At 38.9% G+C, this 18,694-nt stretch overlaps 1 protein-coding gene across 2 annotated transcripts in view; it reads right to left on the bottom strand.

Moving 5' to 3' along the window:
- The window catches only part of pot1 (protection of telomeres 1 homolog), a 41,233-nt gene that overhangs the window by 7,216 nt on the left and 15,323 nt on the right, over positions 1 to 18,694 (bottom strand). For both annotated transcript variants that reach the window (XM_084555547.1, XM_084555548.1), the window contains exon 9: positions 17,900 to 18,055. In XM_084555547.1, coding sequence (XP_084411673.1) covers positions 17,900 to 18,055 — 156 coding nt within the window. The remainder of the gene's footprint in view (positions 1 to 17,899; positions 18,056 to 18,694) is intronic.

Here is an 18,694-nt window from a genome sequence, read left to right as displayed (position 1 = left end):
TCTTCACCCAGATACACACATATATATATATATATATATATATATATATATTAGATGACGTTTAATTGCATTATAACTGGAAAGCAGAAGAATGACTGAGAAAGTGAATCCTCTATAAGCTGGGGCTCCGTTTAAACCCATTTTCTCAGTATACAAGGAGAAGTTTGAGCCGGTGTCAGGGTGGATTAGCAGCTGATCTCCTGAGGCCTCTTCTCCTCTGGAGATCCACAAGAAGAACAGAGAGATAAACCGGGAGGACTGGAGAGCTACCCCCACTCTCATGGAAGTTTTTTGATTAACTAAAATTATTTCCACATAAAAGGATGTTACAGAGAAACTGACGAGCAGAAGAACCATCTCAATTTATGAGAGTTCAATATATATTAGTGGTTTTATTTCTGCTGTGTCATGATGTCAGAAGACATCAAGAAAAATTCTACAGAAGAAAACACACGAATACTGGAAAAAAAAAACATGTCAAGGTTGGATAGAGAAAAGGATCCCCAACATCACTGCTGTGGTGCAAAAATGCTTTCATTATTTCATACCGGCTTGCTGCCACTCAACTCAAGATGACTGTAAAAAATTCAGCAACATTTGACAGTTTGACTTTCAGTTTCTGATTTGTATGGCTGAAAGATCATCCTTGTGACAAATGTGACTGTATTGGTCATTTGTGCAAACTCTCAAACAAAGATGTAATTTTACTTATTTTGAAGCATCTGCTTATGGTTGTGTTAATGACCTCTCTCAGAAGCAGGAGATTCATATACAGAATACTGGTAGAAGAACCACAGAACAGCAGTAAATGCCAGTGACCACACTGTTCCGTATCTGATTTGATTATTTTCAGAAATTCAAGTTTCCTCCAAAATTTTGACCAATCCCAAAACTATTTGGAAGCTGGTGTTGAGGACATGCGATGACCTTGTTAGCTTTGACACCATTGACCTATGAACATGAACAAATCAAGGTTAAGTACAACATTGTAACATACTGTATCATGTAGATGAATAAAAGGTGGCTCTTGGAGGGGGCCACATCTGATCATTCTTTTAGTAGTGTGAACATACAAGGTGCCCCGGCCGTATTGACGTAGTGCCTACTCAACCGACATCCTTCTACAGCACCACAGATGATGTGTTTATCTGCATACAGAGTGCAGAACAGAGATGCAGTCATAAGTGGTCACTGAAGACACATGTAGAGGTGCATGAAAATAAGTATTTAGAGGTGCCACATGTGACTGGATCACCCAGGACCCAAGTGACTTTGACAAAGGAGAAATTGTTATGGACAAACGACTGGGTCAGAGCGTCTCGAAACAGCGTTTATTTTTCATAGCCATTATTGATTTAGTCATACTCTTCAGATGAAAATTTTGCATTTTACAAGACATGAGGAGATCGTGTATTTTGAATGTCCGATATTCAAATAACATCTCATCATATCAGATAACATTCTAATCTTGTCTTGTCTAGTTAACAGAAAAAGGCACACATTTGGTCATTGATTTTCTCATCAGATTTTAGTTTTAGTTCATCGTCTTGTCTTAGTTACAGAAAAAATGGTTGCTGACGGATATGTTTTGTCATCGTCTTCGTTAACAAAATGAACACTGCTCTGAATCAACAAGGCTTAAGCAGTCGTGGGTATCTACTAACAGAGATTCAAGGAGGGACAAATCATGAATCAGTGGCAGAAAGTTGGAGGATGTGCCAGAACAAGTCTGAATTACATTGTCTCTTGCATAGTCGAGGCTTTCTTGGGTGGACAATTACAAAAAATACCTACAAGAAATATTTCTGCTAAAGGGGATAGTACTTCAACTGGGTATCCATCGGTAAAAGGAACAGCCATCTTCCAGAAAGGTGCATGGACAGTGACTGCTGATATGTCTTTAAAGCCACACTTTGAGTTGAAGCTTCTGGGAACATGTGGATCTTACATGAACTTGTTAAAAAGGGAAAGATCAACGGAAAATTAGGTAAAGGCATATTCACATGAGTTAAAACATCACACTATTACAAAAAGACAAGAAGAAAATGTATGTTGGTAATTTCATTCTCTCTCTTCATCCTCAGGAGCTAAGTATAGGAAAACAAGCTGTTTAAATATGAATTAGTATTACGATAATATAGGTCCCACTGAGGAAGCAAACAATGAAACCAAACAGACAGTATTTTAGTTTGCAGAATCCCAGACTCTGCCAGATTTTATTTTGTCCCTAGAGACCTGAATGTTTAACACCATGAGACAGGGGAAAACAATCCTAAGCACTCAAGAGTCTGTCTGTGTTTTCTTGGTGCTACACGAGGGTTTAGCAGAATTTACCACAAATTTTGTGTTTGGAAACAGGTGTAGAGAGAACCAAGAGAGTCACTATATCCGGAGTGTGGGAGAGAACACCAGAGGACAGAAGACAGTGCAAATAAAAGCAGTGCCATGTGGAGTCAGCTCTGATTGAGCCTGGTCAAGCCTCCTGTCTGTTAGCACATATTTAATCCTCTGTAACAGCCCTGGGAGCCCAGGTATGATTATAATGAGCAGACATTCAGCTGAGAGAAGCAGCACTTAGTTTAGACCTGGACATGACTCATCGGATCAAAGAACAGTATGGCCAGAGGTGCAGGAGCTTACTGAAAGTGGTTTGGTAAATGAAAGTTCAAGCTACTGTTCTCCCATCTTCTGATTTGACAACCATAACGTATATTTTCACTTTCATTCATTTTATTTTAGTTGATCGTTTTATTCCAATTTCATATCCATGGTTTGAATGATTACTGAACACAACCTCAATACTTTGATATGCGGACATGATACAAGAGACAAAATGGACTCCCAGATGTCCCTGCAGAGACACAGATTGCTAGCTTCCATGGCATTTGTGGGATGGGCATCTAAGATACTGTATGTAGGCAAGTACAAACTGCGATAACAACAACAACAACAACAACAACATATGGACACTGACACTGTGTATTGTAATCATCCTTTACAACGCTGATTTTGTTTTTTCAATTTAGAGAACACATCTGTAAAACTTCAAATGCACTGCCTTTGAAACTCATTTACAACATAAAATACTAACCTTTAAAATATTATTAGCAATTTTTTGCATCAGCATCAGTGGTTCTAAATAAATGACTGAGCAAGAGCAGTGGAATACAGTATCAGAGAAACACTATAAAATTCTGTTTTTTGATAAACAATACACCGATCAGGCACAACATTATGACCTACACAAACATTGTGTAGGTCTCCCTTGAGCCTCCAAAACTGTTGTGACTCATCAGAGAATGGACATGGGCCTTCTGAGGGTGTCCCGTGGTGTCTGGCAACAAAATGTTGCCAGTGGGGGCCTTTTGGTCCTATGCGTTTAGGAGAGGGGCTTTTGCAAAAAATTACAGAAACCTCTGTATATCCAAGCATGGTGTTTATTTTATTAAAAGAAGGGTGTTTTCTCTGCTTTCTTTTTGAGGTTAAATGACTTTAAATAGTTCATTAGAACAAGATCTCCTGAAAATGTTTCATTCTTAAAGGAAATTAAAGCCCAGGAGAAAAGAGAAAATTACCTCTTTGGTCCATCAGTACTACAACAGTTGGCATAGCAACCAACAGCAGGAGAAACAGTGGTATCATTAGAGCTCTGTGACCAGCTTTTTGAGCTCTTTGACCATTCAGCTGAGACCATGCTTAGTATAATGGGCATATTATCACCATCAGCATGTGCACGGGGACTTTCAGAGGCCATAGTACACACTAGTCCAGAGAGTGATCAGCATGTCTGACAGAAAATGGTTCCCCTGCAGCTTCTCCTGCAAACAAACCATTTTCTTTTAAAAGAGGGTGAGGAAACAGAGTGGAACAGCCCATGGCGTCTTCTGGAAGTACTTGATCTGTATAAAAACTAAACACTCCATCGTCCGCCCGCCCACTGCCCGTCAGCCAAGACGCCGCAACTGCTGTCTCATGGTATTAGTGCTGCTTGGCTGCTCAGTAAAAAGAAATTCCTTAAAATTCAAAGATTGCTTTGGGCTTCCATGGTTTCTCGTTGAGCTGATGCTCAATAACGCAGCCAAAAAAACTTGTACCCTTATTCAGAAGGAGAAACTGTTCATTTCACACTGGGTTCTTTATGGAGCAGCAGGAAATGGGCTTTAAAAGCCACACAGATACAGCGTGACTCAACAGCGGGGCTCTTTGTCCTGGAACATCAACTCAGTAGGGAACACGGGATGTGACCGACTGAAATACACCTAATTTCAGATTATGTACTGTACGTTGTCTGCACTCTGAAGTAAAATGATCAAATTAAACTCTATTTTCATTGATGAATAATTCATCAATCATTTTACAACCCCTTCTGAGATATTGGAATGGCCTATATTGTGTTATCAACATAAACAAAGTCTCTATTACAGTCTGCTGTGAAATCAGCTCAGAGAGGTAAATCAAAGAGATGATAACTTATTCTAGCCTCTTGATGATGGTTTAAACAACAAGTCATCTAACAAATTTAGAAATTGGTGTCGCTGCTTGTTTCCCAGAAGCTTAGTAAGCCTGACATTATATATGATAAAACTGAAGGTGCTCCTTATTTCATGCTTAGTTCAAATGTAAAAGATGAAAAATTCACTGCGATGCTGGTTCATCAACACTGAAAATGACTGAAGGACAAAATACACTCTTTTTAATTGTTAATTTTTTGTACATTGTGCACCACATTTGTGGTTCCTTATTTCACTACATGAATAATAGAAGAGGGTTCAATCAGTCCTCGAGGCTGCCACGGACACTGGCCAGTCCCTCACAACAACAACAACAACAACAACAACAAAAAAAAAAAACATTCAGCAGCAGAAGTTGTTACTCAAACTGGAAACAGCCTTGGACATAAGATTTTTTTTCTTATCAAAAAGCCAATTAGACAGAATATCAGACTATCTGACGAGGAAAATGGTGGAAAATAAAAGCTTTTTTTTCAAACTCAGCTCCTCAGATTAGGCATAACTCCCACTCATATTCACACACAGATAAATAAATCTGACCAGAGCTGTACTATCGAAATAAATTATGGTAGATGCAATGAAGCTCAACACAGACAAGAGCTGTGTAATGAAGCGTCGGTGTGAATGTGGATCTGAACTCTCAGTTGTTTGAGCGATGCTCTGCTGGCTTCTCCAGCGCCAGGAGAAACAGCATTTTTGTTGCAGTCAGTGGTTTTGGGGGGAGATTTGAGCCTGCGGCCTGACATGAATTCTCATTTTCCTCTGAGCTGTGTTCACCAAACAGGAAACGGTGTGGGAGTGAAGAGCGGGCGCACAACCCTCCCCTCCCAAAAACATCCAGTGACATGGAAATGCGCACTTGGTCGACCGTGAGCACTAAAAAGGAGATAATGAGCGGAAGCTGTTGGGCTGAACGCATACTGATGAAATCACTAGGACAATGAATGGTTTCTCAAGCACAACAATCAATGGCTCAATTTTTCACCACAGTACCTCAGGATGTGCCTGTTAAAAAAACACAATATGCAGTAATGGCTGAATCCCAGTCTCTGGACATGTCCACAGGAATGAGTTCATCATCACATTGTAGTTTTGCAATTCAACAGAGAACAGTAATTCATATTGTTCAGGTTAAATTTTGACTATCTAGTCATCAAAAATATCTCCAGGCTGCTGTTTTTGTCTCTCTGTCGTGCTATTATGTTAAGTTTTAATACAGCACAGCGATCTGTCCCATGTCAAATATTTTGAAACCATGAAACATCAGTGGCTTCCATCACTTAACCTTGCTGTGACTGGCAGAGTGGCAAAACTTGAACGTGCCAGGGACTCAAAGGAAACTACAGCAGCCTAATTCACTACATATATCTGGTCGGTGTTTGGGAGATAACAGAGATGCCACGATTTTACGATTTAGACATTTCTTATATTGCTCAAACCAACTAAAATAATAGATACGTTTTAATAAATATATAGAGAAAAATAAAATTAAATTATTGTTGTTATTACTAAAATGGAATTCCAACTGGTGACAGAAATTTTATTAATTGAGCAGATAAGCAGATGCTGAAAATTATCCATTTTATTTTCTTCCAGAAAAGTAAAATTAAATTATTGTTATTACTATAACTGAATTCAAACTGGTAACAGAAATTTAATAAATTAAGCAGAGAAGCCGATGCTGAAGATTATCAATTTTATGTTCCTTTGTTTTCCAATTAAAAGTTCACACCAGCTGATACAGTAACACCATTTAGCCAAAACAAAACTTGTAAAGCTTAATTTACAAGGCAAAGGTGGTAAAAAATAATTAACCTTTGGTTTCTTTCCTGTGGTCTGGATGTTTTCTTTTCTTTTCTTTTCCATTACCACATACATACAGTATTAAGAGTGTCTGGGATCATGCCATATATTGATGTGGCCCAAACAGGAACGGGAAAGATCCAATTACATATTATTTGTGCTGCTCACACTGTTATGATAAGAAGACAAATCAAACAAAAGATATGAGTCAAATATGAGTGGTTCTTCTTTTTTCTGGACTGCAGTCTGAATGTAGCCTATGCAGTTCTGACAGTGGAACCTGTTTAAATACGGAAACAACAGATAGTGGCTTTTTTAATTTATGGGCAGGCTGACAGGAAAAACATAAGCATCTGTGCTGGAGATTTTGCTGAGACAGAGGGAAGGACTGCGGGAGAGACAGAAGGGGAGATAAATGGATAAATGATGAATGGTAGAGGCAGGAAAAACAGAAAAATGAATAGATGGAGAAATATAGGATAGGAAGAAACTGGGGAAGACACAAGCTCCTCTTACACAGAGAACGTGCCTCTAAGAAGACTCTTTGATTTTGCTTGTACAAACAGAATAAAAAATGAGTGTGCGTTTTGATCAAATGCTGGATTTATACGTCAGTTTCTATACATTTCACACAGAACAGTGAGGTGGAATAAATATGTCCCACCTCAAATGAGCTGTGTTAAAGGGGCTACAGTGTGGGGTTGAATAAAAGCAAGTTACTCTAGGTCTAATATTCAGCCTGGCAAGGCTGACAGGGATCATCTACTACTTGTGAATTCACCTGCATAAAGAAAGGCCTGGTTGTATCCCCTGAATGAAACTTATAAGGCTATTGCCTTAAAAGTTCAATTATGTAATATTGTATTTTTCATATAAATAGTATAATAAATGACTCACAATATAAAATGATTACTTTCTGTGCTGAAAGCTTAGAGAATTCAGAACCCTCACGAGGCTTACCAGTAGGAGAGCTTATAACGTGTCACTAGAGGAAACTTTCTTTGGGTACAATACAGTACAGTACATCTCAGAACTGTAGAATTGACTGCTTATTCATTTGGTGGCCTGAACTAAATGTAGCGATCCCACTAACTCCTGTGTTAAGATGGTAAACACAGAAAACATTATCTCTGCTAAACATCATCATGTCAGCATAAGTCAATGTGAGCATGCAAACAAGACAGGTGTAATGCAAATCACTATCTGTTGATAATTAAGTGGGAGGAGATGCTGTTGTGTTGACAAGAGACAGTAAAGTAGATTTTCTTTCTGTTTCCACCAACGATAAACCTTGTGAATAATGGGTTCATTAATCTGTAATGGTTTTGCAGTCTGCAGTTTAATGGCTGTCCTGGCGAACTGCCAGCATGTTTTGACAGATGCATTCATTTTGAACATGTCAGCAATTTGACAGGAGTATTTGGATCATATTGTAAAATACGTTTTACATCAGCTCATATAGTGCGCATGCACCTCCACTGATTAAGTCATGGTAACTACAGTCTATTAGGGGACTTTTACACGCTAATTCACATCAATTGAAGCCATTGGTAGAGCAGACAGCAAACACAACTGATTGGGCTGAAGGCAGTTCTGTCAGATGTTCAAAGGTACCAAAATACAGAATACACAATGCAGGGACTAGAGCTCAAGCACTTCTTACTGGCATCTTTGCTCTCAGAAGTGTTCAGAAGTTTATTTGCAGCCACGTCCTATCAGAAAAGGTGCTGTAGCTGGCTGTAGCCAGACTAATTTCTTATTACAATATGAGTGTGCTAACACAAGATTTGGATTTCATTATGGGGCGTGTTTCAACAGATGCAGCATGCAAGTGGATAGTCTGGTAACCAGCCAGAGCCACTGTTGTGTAAACAAGTTAAATTTTATGGCACCACTCAGATGACGTGTATGACGACGTCGCTGTTACTCTTTTGCCCAACACCACATAAAAGCCTCCCCAACGATTTGATCGGCCTGGCAGAGCTTTACCACAGCTTAATCAGTTCCCAATGGAGTGACTTAAGACAAACTTTTTCTAAAAAAAAAAAATATATATATATATATATATATATATATAAATTGTGGGCGGGAAGTTGGTCTGGCCTTCATGGTACAGTTGTTTATTTTGGGATGTCTATATAGATGTGTTCAGGACATGGGCAAATGATACTGTTGCTACAGTTTCCACACGCAAAGACTAGATTTTGTGCTTGAGAGATAAATGTGTGGCTTCACTTTTGAGGAGCTGTTCCATGTCCATCTTTATACAGTCTATTGTATAACCTGATGTATATCTAATAACACACATAAAAACAAATCAATTTAAATACAGACAGACAGTACACTCAGTACAATAACCTACTTGTTCCTCCTCTCCTTGTGCAGAGATATTTCTAAGTGCGTCTGTTGATGAAGGTGGTGCAAGAGTGGCAGATTGACAGTTAAATGTTGCTTGAGGTTTTTCCTCATCTCAAACAAGCATAGTTCAAATAAATGTTTCAATATGTGCGTGTTTCTGAGGAAATCAGCAGGAGAGCAGGAGACGCACTAACCGCCAGCAGCCCCCTTACTCCTCCTCCTCACTCTCATCATAATAGGCTTCTTTCTCTCCTAATGGTCTTCTTCTCATAGAAATGCCTCAGTCAATTTCGCACAATATCGCTAGTGATTCACCAGAAGAGCCTGGTAATTGGGGGAAATATTCCTGCTCAATCACTTCTTTTACAAAGAGACTCGATGTGTTTCACACTAGGTTGAGTGAGAGGTAAACTGACTTCAAATTTTAAGACACCACTGTCAAAATTCAAATCAAGATGGTCTTTTATACCAGAGGCATCTTTCTGAGCTTTACTTGCAGGCCTTAGGGTTTTGAATGTTGGTGTTCAAATTAGGGTTAATGTGACCATGCAGATCTTTTTAACAGGCACATATATACAGTATACGGTAAATACTACAGCACATACAGCACAGTCAGTAATCACATACAGTGTCTCTAAATCAGTCAGAGAATTTCAAGTGTAATTACCTAAACTTGTTTTCACCAGTATCGGCCGCTACAGCGTAGACTCTGCATACATTCCTTGTGGGAATATAGACAACAGTGAACACAACACTGTCAGATGAAACAGTCGTCTCTACAGCATTTATAATGGGTTTACCTAATATTGTGTAGGTCTCCCTTGAGCCTCCAAAACAGTTGTGTCATCAGAGAATGGACATGGGTCTTCTGAGGGTGTCCTGTGGTGTCTGGCAACAGAATGTTGTTAGTGGGGGCCTTTGGGTCCTATGGGTTGAGGGGGAGGGGCTTCTGTGGATCTGGCTTGTGTACTTATCTTTAGATGACAACATGATAATGTTGGCATGCTAAGTAAATATATATAAGCCAACACCAATGCCTTGTACATCTTGTACACAGCCCATGTGGTCCTATCCAACAGACGAGCTACTATAGATCAAATGCTGTTCTAACAAAGTGTATTGCAACAAGCCTTGTATTGTGCTGGGTAGCCGCAGTCCAGTCAGGGCGTCCATACTGACCCCTCCCCACTGCTAAAAACGCCAACAATGGATATGTGACCATCAGAACTGGACTACGGGGCAATGGAAGAACATAGTGTTTATGCGGTGGTAGGGCTGCACAACATATCGAGTTTTTGAGATATATCAATATATTTACATAAAATTATATAATTTATGTTGATATAGTTAAGTTGCACTAAAACTATCCTTAGAGAGTTGCCAAGTTGCCTATTGCTCCTCATCCAAGTCTTACACAGCTTCACCTTGCCCCGCTTGTCTCCTCCTCTGAACATGGCCCACCCGTCCCACCCTCTAGTCTTCCACACAGTGACAACACAAAGAGCAACACAGATGGGAATCACACTACCGAACAGGAGCTGGTTGGTAAAAAGAAAAACAGCTCAATAATTTGAAGATGGTTTGGACTTAAAGTGTCAGATGAGGAGTTGAAGAATGTATTCTGTAGAGAGTGCTGAAAACAAATTACTGACAAAGACTTGAGCACAACTAATTTTTTCCACCATTTACAACAGTGTTATAAAGAGCAATACAAAGAGTCTGTTAAACTGTGCACTGCAACCCAGACCAGAAAGCCTTCACAGCCTCCTCGCTGAAACAAACTGTTGCAAAACTTGTACCCTCATGCTGTGCCCTATGACAGAAAGTGTCAGAAGTAAGTGAATAGTACTAAAGCAGTGGTCCATCACATCGTCATGGACATGCTTCCTATTTCAACCGCAGAACAACACAGCTTTATACATATCTGAATCACAGACTGTAGAAAAATATGAATGACACGTCTCCACTTCCTTCCATGATGGTAGAATTCCATGGATGGCAGTGCCATCTTGCAAGTTTGGAGCCAATACTGTCTGAGAGTGGAGCCACACAGAGTCGTGTTATCGATGACCAGCCTTACACTTCCTCTAGACTCAGTCTTTTTTTTTAATTTGATTAATACTGCGTTCTGCTCTACCTCATTTATTCTTTCTCTCAAAGTAATATGGGACCACTTCATGGAGCGGTTGTCATGGCCAGAGCTTCCCAAACTTTTCAGACCGACCCACAAAATAATGGTGCGATTAATTAATTTAATTTTAGTAACATGAGAGTGGTGAACACATCAGTAAATGGAGTCCCAATGTAAAAGCTGAAGTAACAAGTGAACACAGTATGCAGGAGCAGGACAAAAATATAAACGTAATATAATGTGTGTGCATGCATGCATTATGCACAGCTGACGCCTGCACTGCAGCGTGCAAAACAACTGGCCTAATGTAATGGATGGGCACTGTGCATGGAACAAAGCAGATCCATTCTGGGTTTAATTTTGGTGACAGCCACTTGGAGATCATCCTCCACGTTAAGTCGCAATCTATATTTATTTTTCATGTAAGTCAGTGCCAAGAAAATCTTGAAATGGCATCAGTACATCCATAGCAGCCTTGGACAGCGGTGGGTATTCCCTCTCTACCGAAATCCAGAACTCAGCCAGGGTCTTGGAATCAAACGCCGTCTTTAAGGTTCAATCAGTTGAAAGTTAATTTGAAATAAACTACAGTTGAGCAACACATGCTATTAATCATAAAAATATGTCATATTAACCATTGACAGAAACTATCCCTGAAAATAAAAAAATTAATATTTGATGTGTACTTTAGTGCTCTGTCTTTTCTGTTTACATGTTATCAATTGCACACCTATGAGTATAGTTGTGCTGGGAATGAATATTCCTTATTTATTTTATTTTTATTTTATTCAAAGCGCATAAAGGACCCCAGTTTCCCAGAAGACCGTGACATTGTGCTGAAATCATCACTTACACTCCCTTCACTATTTGGTGGTTTTAGTATTGTGGCTAATCAGTGTATTCATTAGTGCTTTCAAACTTTTCCACTAGTGATCGCATTAAGAAATAACTAGTTGTGACAGGTCTTAGTCATTTTTTTTCTTTCAGTTTCTGTTTAGGCATTTTAAAAATGTTACGTAATCCTTAATCACAAAGTCATAGGAAGTTTACTGTGGTACTGCTAGGCTGCAAATTCAGATCAGACTGAAGACATGGTCTAGTGCACCTCTTTGCCTTCTCTATAATTATTAAATTACAATTCTCGTCAACCCCGTGACTTTTCTCTACTAACAACAAAATCTAAAATTAACCTGGTCTTAATTTAAGTTTTACACCTCCACCAGCTCTTTGCACACCTGACATCTTTGAATCACAGGGGGAAAAAAAATTCTGAGTCAGTCTGTCCCTGTATCTGCTTTCTTTAGAGTTATTTACGTCAGTTCACACCAAACTTATGAAGGCACTGCTAAAAAGCTGCAAATACAAACGTGTGATCACACATCAAACACACAGATGACTTTGTGGGAAATGACACATTTGGAGGTGGACCTACCTAACCGTAAAAGGAAGGGATATTCTGATTCTGATGATAAAACGGAACCCGATTCTTAAGATGATAGTTTTCACGATCAGGCCCAAAGGAAGGACAAAACGTGGAGACCACACATGAATCTCCCAAATAAAGTCAACTTATTGTGTTGAATTAAATTAAACGTGCAGTCAGTAAACCAGTCATGGTTGTAGTGTATGTCTGAGTGAGTGGATGCTAGAACAGGAAAACAATACGTCAGATAAGCAACAGAATACTGCTAAAATCCGATACTTAGTGGATGTATTGAAAACTCTACTGTAGCCAGGATATTTCAAAACCTTGGTGTTCACATTGATGTCACATGCACTCAACTGTCTCCAACTGTCACCCATTACACCAAATAAAATATACAATCTAATCCCACTGAAAGTTGACCATGAATTACTGTCCTCATAAAACTAAAGACAATCTGCACATTAAACTGTAGTGTCCTTTTTATTATTTTTACAAGGACACTAAAGAAGACTGTCCTCTTACTTACGTTTATAAAACAGCTTTTGTTGGTACAGTGAAGTAAGCTTTTGTTGATGACCCGTTGCTCATTCACGTGATAATGTACTTTTTTGTTCCATTGCTCCCTTTATAATAGTTGTATTTAAACCAGTTGCCTCCAGGTGATCTTATTCAACATATTATTTCAAATCCATTACCTCAGCTGTTTAATGTTTTAATGAAGCGTATTTACAACATTTTTGCGGTTAAAAGATGTTTAATGAAGCAACTCTGTTTGATGTGAAGAGCTCTTCAATGCCTCTGGGGTCAATTGCAAATGTGCACCACAAGAACAGAGTGGAGAGATGTTTATACAGTAAAACATTAGAATAAAACCACTCAGCCAAACAGATTAAACATTTAAATGAACAGAACAACTGACAGTCACTCCATACAGTGATAATAAACAAAATGGATGAGAAGAAATTAACTTCACTTTAATAATTGCTAAATTGAGCAAATTTTAAGAAATAATACCAGAGCAATTACAGTCATTTTCAATCATCATTAAAAGCGGGAAATCAATGATGAGTTCTCCACAGGAAGAAGAGCCTACTGTCTGCGCTTGAGAACTTCAAATCATCAAACACATCAAATCATCTTTTTTGGTTACATTAATTAGTGAGAAGGGTTGTAAACAAACAACACTAACACAAACCTGAACACAAGATAAGACTGGACCTGGTCTGGATGATAGTTAACATTATGTCTGACCGTTCATTAGCTTCAGTCAAGACATCACAAGTCAGGCTGTGTCCATGAATTTAAACAAAGAAGCAATTAGCCATCAGTTAACATTTAATTTCTAGTGTTATTCTATTCTGTTCCATTATGTGTTAAGGCTGGGCAATGTGGACTAAGAATCATATCTTTGTAATTTTAGGCAATGCCAATTTATGATTTATAACTTTACAGCCCTTTTCCCTTCCTTGTCTGCAAAATTCAAATTATATAAAATAAAATGCTCTTTGTTTTTAAAGGCACATCACAATCCTACAGGTTGAAAGTGTACTTGCTGTAGTGACTGATACACATGCAATTTAGAGGAGGAGACTACATCCCAGGTTATTATCTGTAGCCTGTTACAGATATTCCCAATACGCCTTGCCTGCAGTATATTGACAGACACTAAAAAGGTGGCAGAACACAGAGAGGTCTCCAGTCCCCACTCAGTTACTGCACTTCACTATGTAAACTACACTGCCTGGCTAAAAAAAAGTCGCCACCTGGATTTCACTAAGCAAATAGGTATGAGCCTCCTATTGGATAATTACTGCATGGGTGAGTATCTTTCAGCTGACAACAAGTTATTTAACCCCAGCTGATGCACTGAGTACCTTCTCATTTTTTAAACAACCACACTGAAACACACATCCCGTGGTTGTGGAAAAGATGTTAGTCTGTTTGAGAAGGGTCAAATCATTGGCATGCATCAAGCAGAGAAAACATCGAAGGAGATTGTCGAAACTACTAAAATTGGGTTAAGAACTGTCCAACGCATTATTAAGAACTGGAAGGATGGTGGAGAACCATCGTCTTTGAGGATCACTCCATCACTTCATCTGCCTCTCTTTTTACCCTGATGCGCCATCACTCTAGAACAGGATAAATCTGGACTCATCGGCCACATGACCTCCTCAGTGGCTTTTTCCAGTACAGCTATGAAGGCCTGATCCACACAGTCCTCCAAAGAGTTGATGTTGACATGTGTCTGCAACTTGAACTCTGTGTGCTGTTAATGTTATTTCCAAGGCTGGTAAAATAGAACTAGAAATAGGACATCTCTGCAGCAGTCTGACTTCCTTTTCTGAAAGATTTGAGAGATTTTGATGAAGGCTGAAAGCTAATCTGAAGCCCCAAATACTAAATATTCGCTGCTCAAACATCTAAGGTTTTGAGTCTTAAAGCATCTGCTGATGTTTTAAAATGACTTGCCTTCTAAAATAGAAGTTCAACATGAATCAATCGCATAAGCGACATCTCTGTGCCTGGAAGAAGTACTGTGGCCCTTCAGCTGACATTGGTGTAATAGAAGTAAGCACGTAGAGAAACAACAGAAAGCTATGGAAAGTACCCAGAGGTCAATGCAAAATCATTTATCCTTAAACATATTCAAAGCTCTGTGTGTCAAACAGCAGCTGTGGCTGTGTGGGATTAGCCCTGCAGCAGGAGGTCAGGAAATGTGGTTTCCATAGCTGTAATTCAGTCATTTCTCCCGTTAGAGTAGTTGTTTGTGATTATTACTGGGTGCATGTCCTTGTAGGCAAAAGGACAAATGAGCTCCCGCTTTACTGCCGGCTGTCTTCCGTCACTTTAACCACTGCACAGCACATCACGCCACTTTTTACCAATGTGTTATAAAAAGAAAAGCACAAAGACTCTGGGTTGCAAAAACGCCCAGAATAACTGCACGACAAATTGTAGTTGTGACTACAAGAATAATTTGACATGATACTCTACCATTAGAAGAAACATGCTTTTACACTAGAGGGGCCTTTACAGAGATGGTTATTTGAGGAACTGATATATGTAAATTGTTCAGTCTATTTGCTCTATTTTTAAAGCACACATGGAGGCAAATTTACAGCCGAAACGAAGATTAAATAATCTAAAAAAAAAATAAAAATAAGTGAAGTTAGTGTTAAGTGATAACAGTGATATGCATGCAATCTGGTGCTCTAAAATGTTCAGGGCAATTAAAGTTTCAAGTAATTAAAATTAATTTACCATGCTCACTGTTTATCACATGCATTTACAGAGCGCTAGGCAATCAAAGACTGCTCTAAGTGGTGTAAAAATAAACTGAGTTTGCTGAGTGAGTGTTGAAAGCTCTTCACACAGAGGCATGCTGGGAGTTGCATACCATGGAGTTTAGAATAACGGGAAAAGAAAGAGAAAAATTTTTTAAAAAACCTACAAATCTTCACTATTCTCACCAAGGGTGATGCAAACTAAAAAAAGGACCAAAAACATGTAATTTCACACAAAATAATGAGCCCAAATTTGGGAAACACAACCATAAACCACGGGTGCTAAATGTAGCAAAAGTTAATTTGCATTCTTTGCAGGTAAAACACAAAAGAAAAACACATTTAGTTGTCAGAATCAGAATTATTGTGCCAGGAATCATCAGTTTTTTTCCAAGTGGATATTTGTAGGAATCCACTGAAACCAAAGGCTGCCTGGAGGGAAAGAAATCAATCTAAAAACTGATGGAATGACAGGAGCGTGGTCCACAACCAGCAGCTAATGCCCTGCAGAAAGCTGACTCACGGGAAAATAGGAGGAAGGGGGACTTGTAGTCCTAATACATCTTTTAGATGTGACACAGGTCAAAAGCTTGAGAAATGCTATTATACACTATATGCTATATATCTATATATATATATATAAAATGGTGTCATTGTGAAATGCCCTGAAACAATGCATTTAGAGTCTGATGTGTTCAACAGAATGTTGTAATAAATCAATTTCAGAAAAGCAAAGCTTACAGGTGTGAACCTGTTACTACAGACAACCTGTGTGTGTGGTTTGACCTGTAATTCTTTTTGATTTTGTAACTAACAATGTAATTTATCTCTCAAAGCTCTGAATAAAGATGGATGTGCTTCTCTGCAACGGTCACTCTCTCACAGTCATACACAAGAGCATCTTTGTATTTTTGTAAGGGCATTCTCTTTCCCTAAAAGCAAACTAAGGCCAGGTTATGGTCTTTTACTTCCTGGACACAAATCCTAACCCAAACCACCCAATGACTGACTCTAAACATCAGTCCTCCTCACATTGAATGGTTTCTATTATGCAGACATCCTGTTATCCATAAAAGGAACTGGAATCCCCAGATTTAAGGCCCCCGTAACATTAGTAATGCTAGCACATGCACACATGGCCTCAGTGTTGCATTTAATCTAACACAAATTGAATCAGTCTGAATCAAAGTGGGCGTGGTAAGTTTCTGACCAAAGCGCACACACAGGCTGTGGTATGTGTTGCATACATGACGAGACAAGAGAGGTTTATTAATCTATGGTTGTATTTTGGCACTTATATCCAGAATTTCTATTAGTGACATTATGAATGAGAAGTCTGATGAAACGGTCAAATGACTAGAATGCTTGGAGACAGACCCGTATGTGTTTGAAAAACTGACATATTAACTTGATGAGTATCATCAGTCTAATTAATACTGATTATTACTAAAATAAGAGATTTCTTAACCACGTCTTTTTGGCCCCAACCCCATTTGCTGTCCTTTAATTTTTTTAATCACTGGGAGTCTGCCGATACTGAGTGCAGTCCAATCGACACAATCCTTCAAGATGACAAATCATTCTGAATCAGTGAACCACTTACAAAGGGCAGTTTCTTTCAAAAGGTATTTGGGTTTAAACTTAATTATCTGTTAATTTGGGACAGCAGATATGACTTGCCCCCGGTGAAGTTTAACATTTAAATGGCGAAAGTGACTCAGCAAATATAAACAGCAGAGGACAGAGAACAGCTGAGAAGCAAAGTTGCAGTCCTAGTTTCCAAAGAGCAAGGGGCAAGAGTGCAAGATTTAAAAACAAACAAACAAAAAAAAAAAGGGCAAACTGATGCCGTGCATGCAAATTTTTGTTCGTTTTTCTGTTTGTTGTGTGGGGTGTGACCTACCATCTTCCGAAATACAGGGGACAAACAAGCACTTTTTGTAACAGGCAATAAAATAAATGTTATTTAATTAATACAAAGGAAAGAAGACAGAGGTTGAGAAAAGGTTGAAAAAGATTTCTGTGTCAAGTACTCTCCATGGAAGGGGTTAACTGGTTTCCATTATCAGATTAACACAAAGTCTTTCAGATTAATTACATCTAAACTAGTGGATTTCTGTCATGTTTCTAGAAAACATGCAGGCAAGAGGAATCAATGACTGTGGTGACTGTGATCTCGATAAGCCTGAGCTTGTGTTCAACTGTTTTTGATTTGTTGCTGTTACAATCTGCCGTTACAGTGCCAAAACTAAAAATAATAATACGTACCGTACAGTGTACAGTACATTGAAAATGATAAATATCATCTGTATACAAGCAGCTAAAATAACACTACGCGTAGGACAAGACATTCAGGATTTTGTATTTGTGTTTGAGTTCTGACCTTCAGCTGTCTGGCAGACTCCACGTGGTTGTCGTAGATGAGGACGTTGGCTATGAGGCTCTCTTTCTCCTTTGAGAAGGTGGATGGCCCCTCTGTGGCGTTCGGTTCAACAATTACATTCAGCAAAGTGTGCGGACACTTTGTCCCATCCCACACCTGAAAAAACATGAAAATATGGCCTGAATGCAATGTTTTTCACCTGATACAAGCAGGGAAACATGAAGCTGATGCTGGTCTATTAATCTATGTGTTCAACTATTTGTTCCAGAACTTGGATCATAATAGAAGTGGCAACATTTCTGCAGCCCAACAAATTTTACAAAGTCTTAAGGCTCATTTACAGTACTGCGGGACACAAACGCCATAACCTAAGCACGAGCCATTTATACTTAGTGCTTGTCTGACTGGCTCGCTCTGTAAAAACGCCACCCAAACGCTAGTCAGCGCTGTGTCTTTGTTTCAGGTTAATTTTTGATTGCACATCATGCAAAACACAAGGACAGAGTTTCTATTTCCTATTTTTCTAGTTGTGGCCATATGTCATGTTTAGTTTAAATCACTCAGATCACTGTATGCAAGCATAGCACAGCATGCTAATAACTACAAGTCAAGTTTAAGTGTGTCAGGGCGGAGAAAAATAAACAATTAATTTAAGACATGTGCTTTCTGTGAGAGACCTCATTATGATCCACATTCACCACAAGCACCACACAGGAAACAGCACCATTCTTGGTTCTATAAGAGTTGGGTAGTTTTTTGCTCAATAATCTGCTGCTCCCCCAAAGGCACCCACAG

Source organism: Chelon labrosus (assembly GCF_963514085.1).
Source record: "Chelon labrosus genome assembly, chromosome: 11".
Taxonomy (NCBI): domain Eukaryota; kingdom Metazoa; phylum Chordata; class Actinopteri; order Mugiliformes; family Mugilidae; genus Chelon; species Chelon labrosus.
The sequence above is the reverse complement of the archived record's forward strand: the minus strand, read 5'-3'. Positions and strand labels throughout refer to the sequence as shown.